At 40.1% G+C, this 26,666-nt stretch overlaps 1 protein-coding gene across 2 annotated transcripts in view; it reads left to right on the top strand.

Annotated features, from left to right (window-relative positions):
- stxbp6 (syntaxin binding protein 6 (amisyn)) overlaps positions 1-26,666 on the top strand; it is a 44,391-nt gene that overhangs the window by 11,175 nt on the left and 6,550 nt on the right. The window contains exons 2-4 of one of the 2 annotated variants that reach the window (XM_084014362.1): positions 22,249-22,379; positions 22,550-22,715; positions 25,258-25,356. In XM_084014362.1, the coding sequence (XP_083870488.1) occupies positions 22,249-22,379; positions 22,550-22,715; positions 25,258-25,356 (396 nt within the window). The remainder of the gene's footprint in view (positions 1-22,248; positions 22,380-22,549; positions 22,716-25,257; positions 25,357-26,666) is intronic. The other variant, XM_084014363.1, reaches the window with a different exon arrangement.

Genomic DNA, 26,666 nt, shown 5'->3' with positions numbered 1-26,666 from the left:
TCCTCTGCTTCAGAACTGAACATAATTAGGGTGAAAACCCTCATTTATGTACACTACGATGAATATTCTTCTAATTACAAGGGGCATGTATTGTTGAGGTTAAGAGACGCATGTCTTCCACACCCTCCTGGTGTTGATTTATAATTTCTTTGATGGCCAGAAAGGTGTCTCATACCTCAAGTGCTGCATGAATAAAAACATCTGCCTGGACCCAAGGAGCTGATCCATTTAATGCGTCCTTTTACAAGTCAGCTTCAGTATCACCGTCAATTTTCCTCCCTTCCTCAAAGTTTCTCAAGAGAGAAATTGAGAAGAAGAGAAACAGAAGATTTAAGATACAGGAATATTCCTCCTCTCATTACTCACCCAGCAGTGAGATGTCTCTCTTTGCAGCTCCCTGTACTGTAAACCTATATTATGGGGTTAACAAAGCTGAAAGCATACTGTTTATGAGCGCCACAAACAAAGTGTTGTATACTGGACTCCGTGCAGTAACCTCGGAGGCTCATCTGCATGGCTGGAAAACTTAAAAGAGAAACATGCTATTCCTTTCCACCCCAGCAGCCCCGTGCTCCCGAGCTGTCCAATTATCTCCCAATGGAATATGTTTACTGTGCAGGATGGCGTGTGTGTTTCAGAATAGAAGCCACATCGTGTCACCGTCCCTCTGGCAGATATATTATATATATATATAACATAAATTAAAATGGTTTATCATAGCATATTTGAATTACAGACTTTGAATCACTGAATGAACCCTAATTTACTTCTTTCGTGTTTACAGTGCAGTGCAAAATCGACAGCAAATTAATTTTATAGTTAATGTTCATAGTTTCAAGTGATCACTATATGAGGTGTGTCAGAATTTTACCACCTCTGCTAAATAATTTCCTGTGGGGAAACCCTGAGAGTTGGTCTCCCAGCTGTCCTTCCCTATCATTCTCCATAAATTTGTAAAATAGAGAAATAAAATTGCAACATCTTTTTTTTCTCAAACCCCCCCAAGTCTCTGCTATAAAACTGCGTGTCCATTGCTCAAGGAGAGGAACTGGCTTGTTAACTCCCTGTAAGTGATTGAGGCAAGAATTATCGATCAGGCTCTTTTGCAGAAAGTCCCTCACAGTAAATATTTGTTTGGCTCTCTTGCTCTCCCCCGGAGCGGGTACCAAACAATGCAGACTGCATATGTTGAATTATACTTTGGAAAAGCAAACATTTAACAATTGAGCATTCCTCCCCCCCTCCTCCACACCTCGACCCATAAATATAGCGACCAAGTAGAACTGCTGATCCATCCATTCCATCCATGCGATTCATGATCGTTGTCTGCCAGAGCCGCGGTATAGCTATACATCTACTTTATCTACCATTTCTCCCCCCCTCCTTTAATTCATGAGTCATGTCACAAACTGATTCCTCAGCAGTTTTCAATTTCCAGATGCATCTCAATCATTTAAATGAGCATTTATTTATTGGACATTTCATCTATTTGCAATCTGGGCATTCACGACAGAAAGGGTGAATTTCCTCAAACACGATGCCTCAGTTGTTTCTCCTATATCTTCTCAGTGCATGAATTAAAGATCCTCCTGACCTGCAGGCTTTAAGCCAAGCTCCTGTCCAATGGGAGAGTTTAACCCGAATGCATTCAGAAGACTAGTGGCATTCATTTGTTATAGGTTGTTAATAGAGGATACCATAATATTCCACATGCATTCTGATAGAACACAAGTTATTGAAGTCACTGATGAAAATACAGTATGACTTGACTTCACAAAGCAAGCCACAGGTTGCTAATTTTTGGGGGCTTCGTTCATTATTCACTTTTGTGATGTTGCCCAATCGATTTCCAGCTTTTACGTCTGAGACTTGGCAGAAATGGTCTCTGCCTCAGTCACGCTGTCAGAGAGAGAACAAGGAAGGTTTATAAGGGGTATTGTAAGAAAAGCTTCTCCTTGAGGGGTTCTAATAAGGCATAGCAGGATTGATACCGTCAGAAGTAATGCATTCAGTGCCTTATCTGCTTCCACGGTTACATGCTGGCTGAGCCTGATGATTCTTATATCATTTTAAAGCAGCTAGTATTGATTTTGAAGCGAGGCACATGGATTTGCTAAGCCAGGGTATCTGGAATTAACTCTATCAGTCTCTTTAAAGGGAGAGTGGGTTTATATTATAAGAATTCTGCCTTCCAAGCAGATACCCAGAGTCCAGCTGCAGTCTACGAGACAAGCTGCAGAAAGTTCATACCACCATGCACAACTGTATGATGTGTTCATTTGTTATGTTATTTTACTGTAATAAAGAAGAGTTTGAACACTCACTCGGGGCTAAATCTACATGAGCCATTTTTACAGTCTATGGTGCTTTTCCTGGGGATTGGGGCAAAGTCCACGACGGTCTCCTAGATCCCTGACTCAGAGAGCCCCCCCCCCCCCCCATGCTCGTCCTTTACACATTACTGATTTATTTGGATGGTGGGAGTGTGTTTGTCTGTTTATGGATGCAGCCTTGTGTGTTTGGTTAGATGAGGCCATTAGAAGTGGCCTAGCTTTGATGCAAGCGGACAGCACTGAATCTAGTAAGCCTGAGTAATTGGACCTTGTGGGGAACATCAGACCCACTTTTGGAAAACACTCATGACTGCGCTCCCTCACACACACACACACACACACACACACACACACACACTTTCCATTATATCATATGTTGTCAGTTATCAGATACAAGCCAGCCTGTTGTGAGATTATAATAAATGGCATTTTTAAACAACGATTTTCCTCTTTGCCAGTAACAAATGAGCATCATCAGGGTCGGGTTCGGCTTCAGTCAGGTAATCGTGGAGAGAGAGAGGTTGCTTAGATAAGCCACAGTCTCCCTAAAGAGTGTTTTATTATCGCAAAAGAGAAGGGGAACTCTGGCCGCTGGTAGCTTTCACCCCAGTGTAACATCTCACAGAGACATGTCAGATGGCTCAAATTTTTTTTCTGACTTTATTTTCAAAATAGCTGATCTGCAACTCTTGAGAGCACCAGAATATACCTGATCTTATTTACTTCAGATGGACATTTTGTTTTGTCTACTCAGTAGTTGTTGCAGTTATTGTAAAAAAAAATAATAGTTATCTTGAAAAGTAACCTGCACTAACATAATATAATGCTATGTATGTTTAGGTGTGTCTTTATGATGCAGATACTCAAAAGTTGAAAGGCTGTTGTGACTTGTGTAAAGGCCAAGTTTCTATGGGGTGGGACAGCATCCCCGTTACATACAATTTGAAAGCTTTAAAATTCAAGTTTCTAAAATCATATTTGTAGTTTGAGTCATCAATATGCAGTTTTTTTTTTTATGTGAAAAGGAAAACACATTCTTATGCGCTCTCCTCCTCATAATTGGCAAGTTCATAAACAGTAACTGTACGCTCTGCTCTTTTCGAACACGATGTTCTTTAATCAAGGCGTTTCGTGAAGGTCAAGAAATGAACCAACAGGCTGCAGGTCTTGCCAACATAAATAACTAAAAATGAAATGTGGCACTTTCTGACACACTTATCAGGATTGTGAAACATTATCAAAACAAAAGTTTTTGGATTATATTGCCAGAAAAAAAAAATTGACCCCAAAAAACCCAGTTCTGTATCAAATTGACATGTAATCTCCCAAATAATACTGCTGCACAAATGCCTTTTGATTAACAAGTTAATGACATCATGCTGAGTTTGTGTTGTTATGGAGTCATTCACAGTTGATGTATGAATTTTTTCCAGAGCGGTTGATGAGATGGAGTCCACCCAGCTGTTGTGAGGCTTTATTCTGACCCCTGCTCTGTGACCTTTTGAATGCATTGATGAAAGTAAAGATGCCTTTGACTTTCCATTACTCTCTCCTCCCATGCAACCCATAGCTCGACTGGAACAACCGAGGAGTAAAGAGATATGACTATTCCTGTCCATAACTTGAATCTGTTCATCTAACACTGTCTTTTTCTGTGATGGATCTTTTATCTTTTCCTCCATCTCTTCCTCCCCCCACTTCCATCTTTCCTATCCCCTCTCACGTTAACTTTCATATGTTTGACCTTCTCTTCCTTGTATCCAACATCTGCTAGTCGTCATCTCCCACATCTCCTTCAAACACTATTCAATTTGGCTCTTATCTAATTATAATGAGTCAGGTTGTTTTGGATTTGAAACTAAGGAAGACAAACGCAGGCCTCCATTAGAGGCTCAGCGAAAGCACCAGTGTGCTGTTATCTTTGGTTACATGTGTGCATGGTTATGACGTGTTTGTCACTTGAATTCCCTTTTGGGTGAAAAAAAAAACAACCCAATATATGTCATATAAGTACTTTGTTTTATGAGAACACTATTTGGTCATCATTCAGTGGAAAACTGAAGGTTTTATGATTGATGCTTTAATAATGGTTTGACCTCAGGTCCGCGTGTCAGTAACAGTTTTATGAAGACACCATGGTGGTGTTAAGCTCTTTACTTTTAAGTGCTCTGGATGACGGGAAGCCAAATCTCACTAAACACCACCGCAATTTCACTTTGGCTCAGCTGCCAGTTGCATGTCAATAAAAGCCTATGGGTTTTCGGTGCCAGCAGACTATTAACCATCAGTATGTACCAAAGAGTGTGTCATCTGACCTTCAGTCGCTCTCTGAATAAAGGGCTCCATTAAATTTTCTGTTGCAATTTGCATAATTGTCGTCTTCAACCCACAAGACTACAATTGCAATGTCCAATCCAACATTGTAAAATGATGTAAGTGTGTACTTGTACTTTTCATATTTGCTGTGCGTACGCTTCTAATTTGTAAAAATGATGTGGTTGGTTCCAATAGCTCCCACAGATATTTGGTTGTTTTGGAGATCAACACAATTAAACAGCACATTTTCTCACATGAGACGATACTCTAAAACATGTATTTGTCTTCATTAGCTTCCTCCATAATCTCTAACCATTAGATACACAGATCAATAACACATGTGAGAGGTCTTCTGTTTAAACACCAGGCAGTCCAATACTGCCCTGTTCCTCTGTCATTCCAAGCGAAGGCCTCTCGGACTTATTAAGGGTTGTTCTGTGCTGAGGGACCCGATCATAAATGAACGTCTGTGTTGAGAAGAAGTGGGAAGTAGTTTCTGTTTTCACCTCTCTTTGCCTCTGTTCTTCAATCGACCAGCTTTAGAATAACAAAAATAAGTTCCTGAATAAGGTGCCCACTAGTTGTATCTTAAAGTCAGGGATTCTGACAAAAACAGTGTGTAATTAATATTGTAGGCATTTTTAGGTAATCTAACTGTGTTTAATTCTGGGCTTCATCAGCCTTTTGAATGAAGATGACAGATTTGTGGAGAGAGATTTTAATACTTAATGTCAGTGAGGTTAATCAAATTGGTTTTGTGGCTCCATAAAATGGCTCGCCTCATTTCTTTGAAGGACAGAGTGTTCATTCATTAATTAAATCGAATGACAAAGTTCCGTTTTTTTAAAGTCTGTTGAACTAGCCGTGGTGTGAATGATTTGAAGAAAATGTGCAAAGTCTGCTAATACTGATCCCACAATAAATACCAACAAATTTTAACTTTTAAGATACCAAATATTTGGTTCACTGTCTCTAATTGTATGCGCTGCAAATATAGACTCTTAATTGAACCCGTTGTGTTTTCTGCGATATAATCAAATAATGTTTAACTTACCATCAGCTCATTAGTTGATACTTGTTTAAAAACATGCTAAAAAGCCACCTTTTAGCACACAACTAGTGTGTTTTTAGGCACGTAAAGATAAATCGACTTATGTCAGTAAATGCAAGTGAAACTAGAAATTAATACTTACTGTATCATTCAAGAATAACAAGAAATTTGAAGTACTTGACATGTCTGCAACTGCAACTGTGCTCTGCAAAGTGGTGGTTCATGTCTTTTCCCAGAAATAAACGAGGGTTTTCCTTTTGCCCTTGATATAGTTGGTTTGCATCTATATTATTACTCCTTTCAGCGTTTCTTAAGTTTGGGATCGAGGGCTGGAATTTATTACAGCTCTGGTACCGCAGGCAGAGGGGGACCAGGAACTCACGCTTTATGAGTCTGTGCATTGGTGTAGTTGCCCTTTGCAATATCTTTATTGTGGGAATTCGTAGCTAGAATCATTAAAAAGTCAATACAGTAGTGCAATTTATCCTTTTTGAGGTTTCATGGGTCTTACACAACAAAACTGGGGGACGTGCATGCTTGATAACCCCAATGACTCACTCTCCATGAAAGCTCAAGTGGGTAAGTGGAAAATATAGTTGCTTGTCTTGTTGTCTCCTTTTGCAAAGTAACTACTCTAATTACACAGGCATAGCAATACAATATCCCGTGTATTGATTTAGGATCAACCATGGTCTACTTTGTCTGAAGTAAGTATTCCTATTACTCCCACTTTGAATAAATACACACCTTAGTATTTAACATAAACTAATCTTTTAATTAGTGCAATTCACTCTTTTCATGAACCCATTTCTTAACCAGTCTTTTTTTTTTGTTCAATGCCCAGCTGTGTCATGCCCTTCACCCATCTCCCATTTGCCCAAGCTTATTGCCCATTGTTTACTATTAATTTACTAGACTGCGGGCCTGCCAAAGTTTGTCTTGCCATAATGAACCAAAGATGTTTTTAAATTTCTCAACGGGTGGGTTGGCTGACCACCTCCAGCCATATTTCCTCCACAAGGAGCACACCAACCGACTCTAGCTTTGAAAGCTGAACTGGAGAGACTTGGACCTGGACTTTGCAACTTCCCAGGACTGTGAACTTAGTGCTGATAAAGTTTGACCTAATTTGAACTACTTTGTAAACTTAATTATTAGGTTATCAGGTAGCAACCTCTGGTTCTGAATCCAATGCGGAAACTTGCATGGGGGTGACTCCATTTTTATCAATTAGGGTCCCACTTAGAGTAAAATGGATGGAATTGGGTCCTCAGAAATTAAGTTTGGGAAACACTGCCCTAGTGGGTCCGAGGTCCAACCTCCATAGTCTCACAGAATCCTGTGGGAAACACTTTTACTACATACTGCAGTGTTCACCACATCCCAGCGTGCTTGTGATTGGCGTGCATGTTAATTAAGGTAATGAAGGTCACCCAGAGAAGCAGCTGGAGTCCTTTTCTGTATCTACAACACTCCCTGTAGGGTAGTTCCTGCCTGGCGTCAACCTCACCAGGACACTGAAAAATGCCATATGCTCTCCACCCGCCACCTCACACCTTCCTTCAGGACTTCAGACAGCCACTGAGAAATTCAATCACAGAGCCCAGAGTCATGCAAAGTGTCTGAGATTCAATGTGGTACACTGTCCAAACTGGTATCAAGTGAGACAGAACTATCAAGAGTTTGCACTCTATTTCATTTGCGTTCAGTGAATTTACACCCATAGTGGGTAGAAAGAAATTGCAGTCTTTTTAGCAATGAATTGCTATGCAGCAAACGCAGCAACTTAAACATCCTAGTAGATTTGTGTTTCCGACCGTGGGATGTCCTGGGACGATTATCATTTAAATTTTCTGCACCTTGTCTTGTGCTTCTCCATTTCAACGTGACTCCTCTCCCCCTTCTGACTGTCCTCTAACGCCACAAAGCTGGGGCTGCAGCTGTGCATGTCGCATATCCAATACAGGTCCTTCCGTTGCCTCATGTGGCTGTCTGACAGAAAGCCATTTATCTTCAAAATGGCAACTTTTCACAAAGTGAGAAAAACAACCTTGTGTTGAGCAAGGTGACAATGCATTTCTGAGCTAATCCAAAGGATTTTGAAGTTGTACGATTCTTACAGTTTGGAGAGTTTTCTCAACCTGTAATCCCGAAGATGCAAGGATCACAAAACACTGAGATGCCTGGATTTACTGGGCAGCGGTGCCCTGCAACAATTTGTTGGGATCTCTCCAATGGATAACAGCTTGGGCAAAAGATTGAGAATGTTATATAGTAAGAAATAAATGGTACATTGGTTTGTTAATGATTACGCTTAGATTTGAACACTTTTGGACTCTAATTTGTTGTGGCCTTCATCTTTTACAACTAGAATTTTTATTTCTCTTTGGATTATGTCCGGTGTATTTGCAGGTCTAGATTGGTATCATTGTGACTAAAAATGTGAGTAATAAAACCCACTAAAACCTGATTTAAAGACCAGTTGTGTTCTGTATGTTAGAAGACATTCAGTACATTACCAGAAGATTCTGCATGAAATGATTAGGCACTTAATAAAAGTACCATAACAATAATAAAAATCATATCTTTACACAGAACTTTTTCATAGCAGGTGTTCAGGCGACACCAGGCAGTCTGACGGCGTGAAAGGTCGGATAGGATGTGGACTGGCACGTTGGCATCTCACTCTCCCCAGGTGGCTGTGTTGCTGAACGGCCCGGCGACACCAGACTGCAGGGACTCTAGTGGTCGGCTGTTGAGACTTCATCTGTTGGGTGCTGGGTGGCCTCTGCTCTGGTATTTCACATTAAGGGCATGGCTCGACACCCCTGCAGACTCCGTGACAGGGCTGTATCGGTACACGCTCTGTACTAGCGGGATGCACGCACATTTAGGAAAATGTGTTTCTGTTGGATGTTTTCTCTCATTTACGCATTATTGGTAGGTGATGTCAGAATAGCTGAGGATATTGTTAGAACATTTTCCGTTTTCAGCTTAGCTGTTGGAGATTTCTCATCTCACTTGTTAGTGAGTTTTACAAGATGAATGGAGGCCAAAATAATCGAGTTCATTTGTTTTTCACGCTTCATACTATGCTACAGAAGGAAGGAAAGAGAGAATGATATCATAGTTTAATATCATTCTCACAACCCCCAGCTGTTTTCCTGCTACATGGAACATCCATCCATGGAAAGACCAGATGGAAACCCGATGACTGAGGGAACAAATGAAACTTCCTGCATGTTTTTTTGCTCCATCCTGCTAGAGTAGCAATCTGTGCCCTTCAATGACACTGTTTTTGTGTGTCGGGGTGTGTGCGACAGGCCTCCAGGCGACATAATCGCTGTATTTTCCCACTTGGTGCTCTGAACCTCGGAGTCGTATAGTCATTACACTGTAACCCGTTTCAATCCATCAGACATGGGTTTAAACTCACATTATAGCGAAATTCAGATTTTTTCTTCCCCGTTAAGCTTTCACTCAGATGTGAGGATCAAGATCAGTTTCATTTCTCAGCTTGCCATTCAGAGATTGGTTAGTATGTGTAACATGTAGCAGGGTTAAACCGCTGTTAAACAAAGCATGTTATGTTTGTTTGCCTATACAAATACATGTAACCTTGTTGGTTAAGCTCACTGTCAAGTTTTTCCAAATACATGTTACACAAATAATATAAAATGTATAAATCAGATATCTTTGCCAACCTGTAGTACCTCTTTACTAGAAGGAGCGAGATTAAATCAATCTTCTCATCTGGCTGTGACATAAGTGTGACATAAGAGTGTTCATTAAAAAAAAAAAAACTTTGGGTGTGACCTGTGTGTTATGCAGTAGTGTTTGTCGAGATGTAGTTGTCGTACTGCTCCAGATTTTCCCCTTTTTTCTTTTCTTTTAGAACTTTGTTTTTCCGATGTAAGTGGAACAAGAATTGTGTTAAATCAGCCGCGCAGGTGTCCCTAATGAGGTCGGTGACTGAAAACCAATATAAATATCAAGCCAGTGAGCCAGCATCCCTAATTGGATGCTTGAAGACAGTAGCGATCTAGATTTCAGGATTGACATTGGCTAAGCTTTGTCAATATTTCAGCCCTTTTGGATGTTAATCTCCATAATTGCAGCAAACCCACACAGTGATGCTGCTTACCTCCTATTTTTTTATACCCTTTAATAGCTCAAAAGCCTAAATTACTATGGTCATAGATACAGACCCCCCCACACTGCAGTCATCATTAACTGCATGAGACAGATCCAGGTTGTGTTACATAGCCATGTGTCATACTGTTTAATATATCACTGCAGGAATGCCTTCCAAATGTTCAATTATCTATGTTATGTAGCCCAGATTGCCCTCTCTTTGTTCTTTCCCATGACCCCGTCGTCATGAGTGCTGCATTATTCATCTTCCTCTCCACTCTGACCAAATATCCCTGAGAACAGGACTAATGGATTTAAAACGAGAGTAAAGGCAACAGGAGGTATCCCGATGCAGTAGAGTGTTTACAACATCATAAATTAAGTGACTCTCTGTTTGGGATAACCTTTCACTATTCACTACATTTTACTACTGGACAAGTCATTCTGGGACTTACCCTTCAGTTAATCACCAATTTCCAGTTTTAATGTGATACACATGTGTCTTGCGGATGCTTTAATTGCACCCATCTGTCACCGTTGCGTCATCTTGGAGATCAGGTGATGTCATCTATATCATCTTTTAGATCAGTTTTATGAATGTAGACAGGAAATTCGGTCTGGGGCTCTTATGAGGGGGGAAAGCTTTCCTGCAGAGGCATAAAATAACATTCAACTTTCTATTATTATAGGGATGATTTTAGCTGTATAGCTACAGATGTTGCAAAGGAATTAAAAATGCTATTATAATTCTCTTGGGGTTTGTTGTTGCTCCTAAAGGAGCATACAAAATGGAGCCTTCTGTTCTTAGTAAAGGGATGTTTTCTATAATGTTGTTTGTTGCTCAGTTGACTGTCTTCCTGACCTTGATCCTACTGTAGTCTGGATCTGTGGTGCTCGTGGAGCCTGTCACCATTGAGAGAGACTGATTGCTGCACATTCCCATTAGCCCTCCTCGGTGACGTGCCTCGTTTATCATGTACCCCAAAACTTTGCACAAGTCAAAAGCTTACACAGTTTCTGTTGCTGTGTGTTTTGCGCTTGAAGACGGATCTTCATGGCAGATGTCGCAGTGAAGTTTGTTCACTAGCTTGATGCAGAGCAGCTCGTCAGCCGATGTGGCCTTTTATCATAAAGGATTAGTAGGAGGTCAGTTTTCAAGCATTAGAAAATTCTTCCCTGCTGCTCGCAGAGAAGGAGTCTTGAGATTGCATATTTAGATTTTATAAAATGTGAACTTGCGTTTGCTCCACACAAAATTTTGACCTGACCGTGTAATCCTGAGAAGGCTTATCGGGCGGGGTTCTAATGCTGTCTGCAGACTATACGTGGTAGGAAGTGTGAACGCAACCATCATCCATTAAACACGCACAACCACACTCTTAACTATAAATGCTTTTCAATACATAAGATGTTTTCCCCTTTGCCAAAAGCTCCAGCGCTTTCTTTGAAACAGAAACGAAAAACAAATGCCAATGCTTTTTTTTTTTTTAGCATTAATCTTATGAAAAGTCTCTCCAACATGAAAGAACAAAGTGCCCTGCAGCTTAGTACGACATGATCAGCGATCATTTTTTTCTATTATTTGTCCAAAAAAAGTATTTCTCTGAATTGAGATTTCAAAAGCCATGTAAGGGAAACTTGTTTTATTTTGTTTTTGGTAGAATTCACTGCAAATGACTCACCAGCATCCAGTCCAAGTCCAACAGATGTTTCAGTCATAGGTCTGAACAATTTAAGATATTCGGATAAAAGATACATTAGTGCAGTAGTGGAGTAGTAGGTTTAAATTCCTAGATGCCTATCATCACAGGACCAAAAGCCAGACCACCCAGACAAGAGAAATAGTCCTGTATCTGCAGAGTGGCCTTTAGTTGTGGAGGTTTATTAGGGGAGTAACAGTTAAAGCAAGTTGGGATTTAGTCAGGTGTGAAAGTAGACAGAAGTTCATTCTGGTACAACTACCTCAACCTTTTATTGCTTCATATCGTTCCCCTCCCACTTCCAGCTTCATGCATCCCTGAACACACATTCAATGTCTTAACACCCGTAAAACACTTGAAACACTTGACATCATTATTTATTGGAATGGTGTAAGCCCCACAGAATAATCTGTTGGCAACACTTATAATTATAATTACAGTTTGTTTTGTTTTAAATTAGAAGACCATTCAAACTAAATTCATTGACAACAGTTAAGCAGTTTACAAGGCTGTGTTTTGGAGGTAAAAATGTTCATGCACACCGTTATGCCAACAGAGTTAACCAAAGTTTGTTTGGCCCGCTTTCCTTGTTGTTGGAGTCAAACTGAACATCATGAAACATCTTGATTTATTTTGTCTGACAATTTGCTTGGGAGACTTTTAGGAGGAACATCTCACTGCCAAACGCCCACTCGATATCAGACTGTCAGCTGCAGCTGAAGTTGATGTTTGCCAGCGTTAGGCCAACTTGGAAAGGCAACAAGCAGAGATTAAAAACCCGCAGGTCTGTGCTGAGCACAAACACACTGGAGCAATTCAGAAGCAATTAATAAGAAGACTAGATTTGCACTCAGAGCACAGAAGATGGTGCATTCACAATTGTTGATTATAGACTCTAACTTTGCTCTCAAAGTGCATCTTTTGTTCTTTTAGATCACCATATATATTGCAGAACAAAAATATTGTTTAATCAGTTTTGTTCTGCTATCGTGCATCCCTAATCCGATTGATTTAAAGCACTGTCCTTCATGCGCTCACCAACAGGTTATCACTAACCATTTCTTCGACACAGAGGTTGTTTGTTAGTCTAAAGATCTCTGTTCCAGGCACATAAGTTTAGGTCATCTCGAATAAGTAAGTGTTGAGGAATGTGCTGTGTTTTGACTGTTTCAAAAAACCCGGCGCACACTGTGATTATATCCAGATTAGATTGCAATGAGGTCTTCGTGTATTAAGACTCATCAGAGTCTTGGCACACACAACAAGTTTTGTGTGCGTTTTATCTCATTTCACACCAAGCTGAGGAATTGCACTTGTAGAAAAGTCTAATGACCTGACACCACCTCTTAGATTTTTTTGTCTCTATCCCAAACTCTCTCTCTCATTAATCTACATGTTATCTTTCTGTCATTTTTACCTTTCCACGTGTTTATTTCTTGCGTTTTCTTCCAGTGCAGAAACCCAATCCAACAAACTTTTATGAAAGCATACATCATTTTAAGTTTTGAGCCTGGTCAAGTCACAGGAAACACAATCACTTCAGGTTTTACATCACCAGTAGGGAGCCATGACGGACTAATAGGAAGTACATTCCATAGCATCAAAGTAGGGGAGAAGCCTCAGGTCGGTGCCCCACAGTGTAATTAAATATTTCCTTGTATCCGTGGGCTCTGGCTCCAGAGGAATGTCTACTATGTGGACTGGGGCTGAGCCTGAAAAGCTTGGTTATCGAGTGCTCCTTGGAGCGCTGGGTGATGGACGAGCTCAGGGGGTCATAATGTGGAATACAGGCTTCACAAGAGAGCTTGTGTTTCCTCCCTGGATGTGCACAGGAGCAGAAAGCAAGATGAGAAAGAGAAACACTGACCCGCCTCAGTGGAAAGTGGGCTTGGGTTGTATACCTCCTGTATTTGATGATGTTTTTCCTTCGTTTCTCTTCAATGGATGTTGACCTTGACAACTACAGGCGAGTGAGCATGTGAAGTGGTTCACCAAATCTCTGCTGGGGATCGGACGATATAAGATTCTACTGTGGATCGTGATTAAAACACTCACAATGAGGTGATTGTGGTTAATTTACATTAACGGGACAATCTTAAATATGGTCACAAATTACTTTAAAAAGCTGTCTATCTCGCTCATGGTAAACAAGTAAAAAATAGAGCCTGATTAAAAGATATACGATTCAAAAAAACATTTTCAAATGTATTAATCCTTTATTTATGCAGTAAGATGATTTATAATTATCTAATATTTGTTTTTCATGAAAAGGATCTTCATTAAAAAAAAAGATGTCTTATCTGTAATCCAATACATTAAGAGTTTTAAGCATATTTTGATGATTATTGGGATAATATCATGAATCACAATTATTTTCTTAGCGTTCCGTGCCTCCTCCCAGCCTCTACTTTTCCAACGGCTTCCATTCCTGCTAACCTTATCTCCTACCTGTCCCTCATTTTCAGCTTTTTCTTTTTCATCTTCTCACTAACTGCTGCTCTGATTTTACGCTGCGATAACTTCACGTTACTTCATTAATCATCTCTGAAAGCTGCACTCCACATGTCAGACATCAAGAGAACATGTCACGATGATCGGCAGCGTGTTTGCACTGTATCACAAGCAGTCAACAGGTCATCTCATTATCCCAATGCCGTCTTACATACAGTAGCTATGATTAAAGTTAAAGCCAAAAATGTGATGTCAACAGAATGGAAAAAGAGAGTATGTGTTGCAAAGGTATCTGCCTAAATATGTATATAATTGCACATTGTCATATTATTGCATACTTAGTGCACATTATATACTCCATACCTGTTTATCAAAAAAAAAATGCAGACTAGATTATAAAAACTAAATTTGCTAAACTTTAATGTTCAGCCACTTTCTTTTAATTAAATCATTTTTGGAGTTGCCTTGATTTGAAGGGAATTCAAAAGAAGCTTTGGTGCCTCAAATGAGAGTTTTCATTTGTCAAGCCTCCAGAATCCTTTTAACATGTTGTCCTTGGGTGAGTGTTATAATTGGATGGATAACAGATGTGACTGGAGGCAAAAGGCAGCTATGTTTTTAAAAAACTCATTTGGGTTTTGAATTCTTTCTGTTTCAGAGACCTCAGATGAAAGGAAGGACTTGAGTTTTATTCTGAACATGGGGTTTTTAAATGATGCAGACATCAATGCCATGTAAATCCTTGTTAGGTTAATCAAAAATGCAAACATGCAAATTCAGTTATTTGATGTGAAAATAAAATTTATTTTCCAACATCAAGTCCTAATCTCCTCGGCCATTAGCCGTACCCCATGCATATTCCCCACCTTGAAGGTTTCCAACTATTAGCAGTGGAGCATGAGTGTTGTTTTTAGTGGTTGTTAGTCACTAAATTAAAAAAATACAGAGGCTTCGATCAAACAGACTAAAACGTGGCAGAACACACAGAACCAATTCATTCGGAAGATTTCCTGGTAATATCTTGCTCACTTATCACCCCGTTCTGACAGACAACTTAATTGGTCAAATATTCAAAGATTAGTTTTTGCCATCAAGAATTTGAAAAATGTGTCATTTAAAGGATCATTTGAATTCGTCTACCGCTGCTCGCTGATGGAATTTGAATTTGAAGGCAATAAAAACTGAAAGTTAATATATCATACAACACTACGTTTTATAGTTAGTCACATTAAACACAGCTGCTTTGTTACAGTCTTTATTCAATGTGTCATTGTTGTATAAGGATGTACAACTGTGGAACTGTGTTCCATTGTTAGCGTTGTTGTGTTAAGCCAATAGTGTCTGTATATATGTGGTAGGAGTACAATGCTGGTCTCTATTCTACAGCTATTATTCACTGTGCCACATGCACTCCCTTTTCACGATCGGTGCCTCGCCACTGCATGGACACCGTCCTATCTGAGTCCATGAATAGACTGTAGAGGCCTTTGTTCTGGGGTGCTGTTGCAAGTCTAGCCAGTGCCGTGGTTCATTCCAGTGACAGCTTCTTTCTGAAGATAACACTGTGTTCCAGCTCCAGCATAGTGGGGGCAGCTTTAAAATAGATTTAAACACAGATGGTGAAAAGAGTTACATGTGGACAGAAATCGCTCTAATAACACGCTGCAAAACTCAACCTGTGAGGTAAACTGTTTGAGTGTTTACCTTGCATGATAGTGTCCTTACTACCAAGATAGTTAACGGTTCTCTAACCTGTAAATATAGCAGGATATTATTTCAGGTTGTTTTTTTGTTTTTTTGGTCTCAACAAAGTTGTTTTTCATTGTACAAGTGTTTTCTCTTGGAAGTAGGTGGAATTAAGCCAGAAACCCCCACTCTGCTTCTTTGAGTCTTTTCCTAAATCACATGACTCATGAAGATACAGCATGAAGATACATTATCTGATTTAGGTCGTTCCTGGTCCTCAGCCAAACCATACAAACAGCAGCGACCCAGAACTTTGTCCTTTATCATTCCCCACTGTCTTAATGATATCCATGTGATTCCTGTTAACTGTGATCCAGCTTCGAGTCGAAGTTGCCTGTGAATCGCCCTTCACTCGCTGTCCCTGTATGAACCTGGTCAGGTGCAGCCTCTGCATTCCCAGGTTCTTATGTGCCATGCAAATGAGATCGCCGTGGCAACCGTGTCTACTTACTGTCAGAGAGCCAATTGAGTGCAAACTGAGGACCGGTCTGATTTGTCAAGAGATCCTTAGCCCACCTGGTTCTCACAGAGGCTGAGAAATGCTTCTTTTCAAATGGGACCGATGGGAGTCAAATGATTTAAAAACATGCTTTCATCTTTTTTTTTTGATTAACGGTATCCTCAAATTGTAAATTCGTTTGTTATATTGTAATATATTGTAATATCTAGTGCTCACTATAATGTTAAGATGATGCTGCATTAATGACTGCAGAAATACTACATGCACTTCTCTGGTTTCCAAAAGTTACTGTTATGTAGTGTAAGCTGTGCAAATGTGTAGTGTGCCCTGTATAATCCTCAACAATTCTTATCTTGTGCATTAGTTACTTTCCTTCTTGGTGGAATAACATCATTCCAAGGGCAACACGGTGCCTTCCTGACTGTACGGCTTCACATTATCTTCCATATCTGATGTGATCTTTTGTTATTTCGTGGATTTTGATCTTCACGTCTGTTCTCGGGTGGCCCCGAAAAGCTGATGCGTTTCATATTCCTGGCTTGTGGATGAAAATTCTTGATAAGAATTAGTGTTGACATGAGGATTAAGCTGTTTTATAAGGGAAAGAAAGTTATTAATGTTATGCACACGCGGGTGGCCTTTCTCCATATTCTTGTAGCTCTGATGTCATTGGCAAGCTCCAATGTTTTTGCTTTAATTCCATAGTTGCTCCATATTTATTTCCATAGCACGGTATTAAACATTTCCACAAAGGCTTGTATGCAATCATAATCGACAACCTGCACACTTCTCACATGATCATATATGTCGTTCCCGCTTTTGCAAAGAACTCCTCCGGGTGCTTACGTTTCACTCTTAACCCCAACCGTGATAATATTTCCTTTAGGGAAAGCTGATCCTGAGTAAATTTACTCTGCGATGTTCGCAGTCTGTGACTAGTGCGGTTTTCTCTCTGGGCCAAATAGCCAAGCATAACAAGGGACTGATCGACAGGAGGAAGTTCAAGCTTGTCACCGTCAGAGCATGTGGAAGGAGCAGGACAGGAACCCCTTCCATGGCCTTCCTCTGACAGCCCACATGGAAACAATGGCTTTGGCAACCTCTCAATGGTTGTGGGTTTTCCCTGTTTTAGATATATTATGTAGCTTACTGGGGTTTTCTCATTCCCATAAAGTTTATTATGTTTTTACATTGTGTTCAAGGGTGATTATTGTGTTTACTTTGTAAAAGTTGAACAAGTCGGGGGAGGGGGTCGCATTACAGTTTCATATTCGATTCCATGTCAGTTCATGTACAGGAAGGGATCTTTGTCTCTTCACTCTGTACAACAGTTCAAGCTGAGTGAACTCTGGCCTGTGAATATCCGACTCAACTCATCAGCATCATGACCACTACTATTCAAATAAAGGATGGAGGAGTGTTGTTAGGGTGTTGCTTGGTTTAATAGTACGGAACAATGGTACAAGATGAAATCTAATAGAACCCTCCTGTGATGCTGGAGGTATCGACATTTCTAATGGCGTGAAACTAATTTCTTACTCCCTTCTATGATTTTTGTCATCAGTGGTCGTATGGCTTTCTTCTGTCATTATTTTGCTTGAGAATAACATTTCTAAATTAATTATTTCTCTCCACACTCAAAGTCTGACTCGCTGGTTGAGTTTGTCCTTAAGGCAACTTGAGCTTTCATTTTCGTAGAAGGGCTTTTTGGCGTAGATTTTCTCAGTCTTATCCTTGATTGCTCCTTCAATAAAGCCAGCGCCTCCTAACTTCTAGTTTAATATGCAGGGGAGCAACTCAGACAAGGTGGGAGTCAACAGCTGAATATGAAATTGATTTGAGAGGCTCAAAGGTGTCTGGCAGTTTGATTAAGACCTCTGTGTCGATGTGTTGACGATTTAGCTCCATGGCCTTGAGACGGAGGGTCTCTTTCACGTATCCACTGGTGTATTTCAGCAGTCGGGTCAGTCGAGTGTAATGTCTTCAACTTATTGAATAAAAGATAAACAGCCAAACGGCGAGCATGTCGTAAATCTACCTCCCCTTGTGAGCAAATGGTCATTTATTATGCGTTTCTTGTGTTTCATGCCGCCAGTGTTATTAACCGTTATTCTAATCTCCGAGTCGGTGTGGCTATTTTTCATCTGGTCTGTTTTGCTGTAGGGTAAAAAAACGTACAGCTGCTGAGCCTTGACATGACTGGTTGCTACAGTAAAACTACTGCCACTGTGTTTTCAGTATGTGGTTTGTGATGTCATTCCCCCACAGCGTCTGATTGTTCTGCTTTGAGTCACATTACATTTTGCAATAATAGTCCGTTATTGTGCACAGCTTGGCATATTCTGCTTGACTGGAGGGCAGGTCACACTTTTTACATGGGAGCGAACTGACACAATTGATAGAGCAGTAATTTATTATACAGAAATTCCAAACATTCATTGGCTGTAGCTGTTGAAATTTGAGGATATCATGCTTTTTGTTTTATATAACAGTTGTTCCAATACTGTGATCGATATTGGAAATACTGGGTGATATGGAGAAAATGAAATATCACAATATGTTTGACCAAATACTTCGATTGAATGACAATATTGTAGAGCTGACAATTGACGCTTTCACTAAATATGTACATGCATTGACTTTTATAAATAACATTTTCATAAATGAATCAGTAATGTGGATATAATGGGTATAAATGGGTAAAGGCATGTAATAGAAGCTGGAACATGATAAATAATAGTAAGTATGCACCTATCCAGTATCACGTTATCATCATTTATCAGCTCATTTATTCTTCACATGACCCTGTTAGAAAATTTGAATATCTGTTTTTTGACTGATCATCAAACATAACAATCAATTTGAGAAAATTAACTTGAACTTGTGATGTGTTTTTATTGCTATTTCGTGATATTTTATGAAACGAGCACTTTCAATTCATTAAAAAAAGAAAATATAGTCAAATTCATTACCAATGAGAATAATCATTAGTTCCAGACCCACACACATAGGACATTTATGGTGAGATATGATGGGCGTGACAAGGAATACAGTTTGTAGTTGAATTCATATTCATCTCTCAGCTGCCAGTCCTGTACTTATCGAGTCAGAGCAATAAAACCCGAATGTCTACTAAAACAGTTTGGGGAAAGTAGTAGTTCTGTGCTACGAATGTAGCTCAGAGACGAATAATTCTTGCTTTGAATTGGATGACCTGAGTTTCTCGACTCCTAGCTTTCAACACGTCGCTTCATTACATCCAGCTGTCGTCCTCCTCATGAAATGTTCTAGTTTTTAGTGTTTCTATTAGCCCTCCGTGTGAACCAGGACACATCTGATCACTCACTTCATCTGCTCGTCATGGTGCTGGCTGTCTGTTTGAGTAAAAATAAAATCTCAAAGAAAGAGATTAGAAAGAAATGACTTCCAGTCTGCTTGCGTTGTATCTGTCTGCCTCTGTCTGTTCCACCCTGCAACCTCAGGCCAGCCCCTCAAGTATTAACAGCAGCTGTCTAAATGGATACACACAACACATCCAAACATCCCTCCTCTCAGGGGAATCGACTTACCGAATGTATTACTTGAGCTCAGCCCTACCTATGTTTTCAAATTCGTTTCCAGAGAAAAGGTGTGGTAGATCTTTCCCAAAACAAACCTGAAAAAACCGCAACATGTAACAAGGCAAACAGCAGGGATGCTGGTGTTTTTTATGGAGAGATGAGAAGCAGAGCGACTAAAGTGACCCTGCGCTGTTTCGGAGATGACAAAATGGCAAATTGTGGGAAAGCGGAAGCAGGGGTTCGATGCAGGGGTTAAAAAAGCAACATGGGAACACGTTGCCCCTGACGGGGAAAATACATGTTACAGTATCCAGCTACACACACATCCAGCAGTACAGACGCACGATAGAAATGTGAGCTTTGAGGACCTGTAAACATGTTAATCTCAAACACAGATATCAGTGGGAATAAGAGCAGAGATACTGTAATGCTGAGGCGAGTGGAGCCAAGCGAAGGTCAAAATGATGTCGTTGGACAGGAGGTGGAAAGTCACAGGCACCTTACATAGTTATTCAAAAATGTTACGCATATCAGTAGGTCACATATCAAAATACCTCAAAGATGTAAAAAAATATAAGCAACAGACATTTTAATGGATTGTAAAATGTTATGAACCATATTGTTGTATAACAAACACCATTCGTCCTAATTCGTAAAACTCCACAATACCTAATGGGGCTGTCAAAATTCTACAGAAATGATGTTTGAATATTCATTCTTAAAACACATACGAACTATTAAAATATCTATTTTTTGCACATTGTATCCCTGTCACCATGTCCTTACTGGCATCACTTTGAGCGCAATGGATGAGGAGTAGGTGATTTGTAAGGTTGAAATGAGCAGTTATCTATGCGACATCTGCTAAAAAATTTGTAAGCCATCATTTCCAGTAAAAATCCCAATGTAAAGTTTAATGAAAAAAAAATACCCAATGTTGAAGTCTCCAATCTCATAGTCATAGTTGTTTACATGACAAAGTACTCAATGTTGATAAGGTCTGTGGTAGAGTTCTCAACGGGCCTGAAAATTACAGCCCGACCCGACCCGGCCCGCGGGTTTTTAAACCCGAACCCGACGCAGCCCGACACACCAGCATGAATTGTCGGCCCGAACCCGACCCCCCGCGCGCCTGCATTGTTTTCCTCATACACTTGTTATCACGATCAGACAGACAGCAGACGTGAATTCAAATGAAACTTACTCTGCCCCATGAAGCAGGCAGCCAGATTGACCAAACGTGAACAGCGATGATTCACAGCAAACAATATATAATTTACAACCTACAATTTTTTTTTTTTTTTTTTTTTAATGAAATGTGTTTTATAAAAAAAGGAAGCCCGAGGCCCGACCCGACCCGGCTCATTTGCGTATTTTTTCGGCCCGGACCCGGCCCGAAACTTCGGGTCCCGTCGGGTTTGTCGGGCTGGGCCGACCCGTTGAGAACTCTAGTCTGTGGCCCCTTTCTCTCGCCATCATTATGGTTGTTTTTAATAATAATAATACATTTTATTCATAAAGTGCTTTTCATAGTACTCAATTTAGCTTTACAGTTAAAATTCAGTTGTAATAGAAACATACAGACAAAATCACAACGTTATAAACAGTTATTGAGGTGTGGATGATGAGCGGTACATAATGCTGTTACACTAATCCAGTCTGAAGTGTGAATTAGTGTTTCTGTGGCTTTGACTTATTCCTTGTTCAGCTTAGTGTTACTTTTTATTTTCAATTAATAAAAGTGATGCTGTGTGACTTTTCCCCCAATGTAATATTAATTTTCATATTCATGTTTTATTTGTTTACTCTTGACAGCCCTAATACCTAATGATAGTAATACACAATGTAATGCCACTGTTGGTTTGTGATATCACTTTCTCCATGTTTCTCTTGTTTTTATCTCCATGCTTGAACAATTTGTTCCCCACTTAGATTTAGTCAGCAGAACAGTAGAAGAGTTGCATCATTTTTCTTTGAGACACATGATTTGTGTCCAGCACGGTGTAAAAATACTCAGCAAATTCTGCTTTGGCAGGAAAGATATAACCAAGTGTTCTTTAAACCAGTATTATGGAAATATATTCTTTGTGAAACAGGAATAGAACAGAATCTCATTGCACGGTAATTATCTGTTCATATGATTTTTGCTCAAATTTGGCCGGATACATATATAAGCCAAATCCAGGTTTACGGGGTTTGTCTGTTCATGGTTAGGCTGTGTCTTCTCGTAGGAAATCCTATCCTGGTCTGTGTTGCTGTTGGCTCCAAAATTGAAATGTCCATTGTTAGAGGATGCCTTTGTTTCTGCCGCCCACAGAAGGAAGCTTGTACTTTCGCTCGACTCTTAATATTCCTAAACTTGTGACCTGAAATGTCCAGTCACCCTATTCAAACTTTACTGACTATGTCTTCGGGGGCTAAAAGTTGAACAGAAACAGAAAATGTAATGTTGCCGTTGAATCTTATGTGGTTTGTTTTATTGTTTTTGTTTCCACAGTGACGAATAAGAAACCCTGCCATGTATCCATCACTAAGGTGAAGCAGTTCCAAGGGTCCTCTGCCTTCGTAAAACGCTCACAGTGGACAATTGAACAGTTACAGCAGGTCAACGGCATTGACCCCAACAAAGTATGTAATATACAGTATTTCTAATTAACCATCGCTATATGTGTCGTTGTTTGAAACCCATGAAAAATAACTAGTTGGGCTCCCTTTCCCCATTTCTTCCATTGATAGTTTAGATGTTACTTTTCTCTTCACACACTCACCTTCTTAATCTCACTGTTTTTCCTTCCAAGGATTGTCCAGAGTTTGACCTAATGTTCGAGAATGCGTTCGACCAGTGGGTTGCCGGTTCAGCAGGAGAGAAGTGCATCTTCATCCAGATCCTTCACCACACCTGCCAGCGCTACAGCTCAGCACGGAAACCGGAGTTCGTCAACTGTCAGTCCAAACTGCTGGGGGGTAAGACAGTTTTTAACAAAAAGAAACACTGCTAACTGTCCTGTTTTAATATTTCTGGCCGGAACACAGTGTCTCTGCTATGCCAGACTCGCTGCTGTCATTCTGTGCTGTAAGCCAGTTTGAATCTGATTATGTATGATGACAGCCAACACCTGGTGTGTATGGAAATGCATGGTTATTCCTCATACACAGCATCTGTTGAGCGCTCTGCTGAAGTGAGGTCAATGAGGATGTCCAGCAGAATGCATCAGCTGTGACTCTAAACACAGATCAACTGGTTTAAAGCACTTAAAAATACTCAATACAACACTAAATAATAAGCTCCCCTAATTGATGTGTTGTTGACACATTTCACAGTGTGATACTCATTGTTTGGACTTGGTTCCACCCTTCAAAATAACATTAAACATCACAGCAACACTCAATCAAAAGCTAACCTCCCCCTTTTGAAAATAATATTCATTTCATGCCCAATTAATTTGTGAGGACAGGCTGATCAAGCAAGTTAAAGCACAGCTAAATATTAAAGTCAGTTAAAATGTAAATCCAAAGCAGCATAATTTGGTCAGTTTCTGGCTGCAAAGTGTGTGTTTGCTACGCAGGAGGTTGAGGGGTTCTGATGCTGGTTGATGGTGTCCTCGAAAGTGAAGCCCAGCAGGGAATGCAGCATCCTCAGTGGTTTAATCAGATATCGATCTGTTTACTCCCAACCCTCATCTTTAAACACCATTCAACCTGTTGTATTATTCACAGAATTATTTATGGAAACCCTCGAACATGCCTCCTGCTGGGTGTCCTCCTGCTCCACATACATACAGGAATCAATAACTAGATATCTGATTACATAAAAAAAGTTTTTTTCTTAGCCGTAAAATGCTTCGTAAGGGGAACTCAATCTTGTTGCAAAAAAGTGAAACTGTGTAAAAAGAGAGTACTGTCAAATTTGTGCGTCCACTACTCATTGATGATAAAGCTTCTATTCAACATTGTGTTATGTTGCCTTGACCTCCCTCCTACTCTGAAAGCCATGTCCATATTTAACTCTCTTAAACTGACCCTGGTGTGTATTATAGTCTCTGTATGTGTAGGTGGGAAGGTAGTGGTGTCCCTGAGAGCCCTGAACACAGGATGGATCATGGACTGCAAATGTTGCAGATGTGAAAATCACACATTGAAGCCCTGTAGCATTGTTATCATGGATGATTATAGCGCTGTCCCTGATATACATGCTTGCCTATTTAAAATACACTTTTTTTTTAAGAGCCAACCCTGTTGTGTTGTAGGAACAGCGACGGTATCGATTGACACCATGCTGTAAGTCCTTCTAGCTAGTGATCTGATAATGAACTCCTGGCTCCCAGTGAGTAGAGAATGCTGTGTGATAGACTAAAACGTTCACACACATTGTGACAGGAGGAACAAAGAAGATGCCAACCTGCTGCCAACTCTGTCCACTCCGGTTTAAGTCTCACACCAGTGCAAAACAAAAATCATGACGCTGCTCAGGTGTGGGACCATAACTGTGGGAGACTTTATCTGCAGAATCCTCTGCAATGCCAGCATCCAGAAAACACAGAGGGTAGTTTGGGATAAACCAGATTTATGTGCTATCAAAACCAATATGAAGTACGCCAGACGCATGGGATGAATGGACATGGATATTGGTTGTCAGCTTCCCCGCGTGTGTGTGCTCGGGATGTCATAACAATATCATCAGTGGATTGTGGATGCCAGCTGCGTTTTCCTCACTTGAACTTCGTCTTGCACTGTTTGCCCATGCTGATTATGTCAATAGAGTGCTGCAGGGATGACTTATTTTTAGAGGCCAAACAGGAAGTGCAACATTGTTAACTCATTGCATGGGAGGATATGAAAATGTCAGGTAGCAATTTGTCAAAAATGATTACCATTCCTAATATTATCCTCATGATCAAAATCAAAGCTATTTTTGAAACTAAATGAGAGCAAAACATGACCAGCTTTGATTGCATCACAGATGGAACACATCTTTTTTTTTTGTGAAATCGTAAAGGACAAATTAAGAATAACAGGAGCGTGTTCCTGTATCCTTGATGGGGCACGTAATTGGTCCAGAAATAAAAGCAGCTAATTGCCTTGTTATCAGTGCCGACTTGGGCTGCTGCGCACACTGTTGCATCCTGTTATACCCCGATCCCCACCTGAGCTTTTCTCTCTCTCTGGTCCATATTCATGACTTTATTTTAAATTCATTGTTAAATCTGTAGGCTAAGTAGATGCTTTTAGGACCTCAGCCTTAGGCCAACTTTTCTCCCAGTAGTTTACGCTAAATGTGAATTTTCATTCTTAGTGAGGTGTACAATCAATTGATGGATGAATAATCAAACAATAACCTTAATTTTTGCATGACATTTACAAATAAACCCTCAATACCACAATATTTAATACAATAATAACTCGTAATTTCTTAACCCGGAAACGGTAACCCCTCGACTAATTTCAAAACGATGTCACGTTTTTAACATCAAAGCTGACTATGATGTTTGATGTTTTCTCATCACAGAAGACCAAGCTGTAGATTCATTCACTTTCCGTTGCAAGGTCTTTTTGAACAGAATGTGGAAAGAATTAATTGCACACCACCGTCATCTTCTAAGACGAGGTAAGCCAGCAGTACAGTATGCAAAAATACTTTTACTGAACTGTAAAAGGAAAAGTTATATCCCTTCATAAAAAGATGTTGAGTTCTTCCAGAAATCAAAGTGTCTTTGATCAACAAGTGTATCTACTAACAAGTGATCCGTCAATATTTAGCAACAAACACATTCTAAAAAATGGTGTTCATCTAAAGCAATACTAGACAGCAGATACAGTAACAATGCAATGAATGGAGTCAGTCCACAAAGTTGGATTTCTTTCCCCTGCCTTCCGACCTGAGGCCTCAGGGACTCATGTGACCCCTGTTGTGATTTCTAAGGATGTACTGTAGTTAACATTAACACACAGGCTTCCAGTGAGCACTGTGGGGTTGGGCTGCTCGCTTACAGGGATTTTAAAGTTGCGTCCAAAGGTTATGTGAGTTATGTTCGCCGTCCTTGCCCCTCATTGTCAGACCGTGTGTGCAGAGTCACTGAGTAATACTTCAGAGGTAAATCACATTTTGACGTACAAGGGCACAACGATGGAGTGCTTCTTAACTAATGGTTTCCTCAATATTCTGTACTTCTGTATATCATTTCACACATTCACATTTACACTCAGACAGGATTATGATGGAAGTGGTGGCTGTTTAATGCATTGTGTGATGCTGACATTTATCTGCTGATTAAAGCCACTGAGAGTAGGCTGTTCATGAATACCTAGTAGCTATTTTTCCCGGCGGCGTCTGCGGGGTTCTGTGGTACATTCGGTACAGAATGTTCCACGTTTGTCCCCATTGATGTTCTCAGTTAGTGCCTTGCTTTTTTAAACCAGCACGACGGTGACTAAACTAAAGGCCGACGTGAGCAAGCAAGGTCAAGCCTGTCCCTCTCATCAAAAAAAATGTCAGAGCTGAGTGATCTCCTTCTTTTTCTGAGTGGTTAACCAGGGGGTTTAAGGAGGCGTTCACACTCCAAAGTAAATGTGGGTCTCTGTAGGACCCATAAATATGTGCATTAAAAGTGAATCAAGCAGGAGGGACGAACGCGATAACATAGATTCATAACTTAATGACTATTTATAATACGATCATTTGTCGTGAACCACAGCACTGGAACACACATTTTACATTAACAATTGAGTGATAGTGCAATTGAGTTTATGTAGGTCAAAAGGAAGATAGGCTGTGACTCCTGGGTGCCAGCGGTGGTGGGGACGTCGATGGTTAAAAGACTATGATGTAATGACGAGCGACGGGGATCATTCTTTTATGTGTACGGCAACATCAGGCTTGATTTAAACATTGTGAAACAATATATAACATAATTATAT

Source organism: Eutrigla gurnardus (assembly GCF_963514095.1).
Source record: "Eutrigla gurnardus genome assembly, chromosome: 7".
Lineage (NCBI taxonomy): Eukaryota > Metazoa > Chordata > Actinopteri > Perciformes > Triglidae > Eutrigla > Eutrigla gurnardus.
Note: the sequence above shows the minus strand (reverse complement) of the source record. Positions and strands in the feature narration are given on the sequence as shown.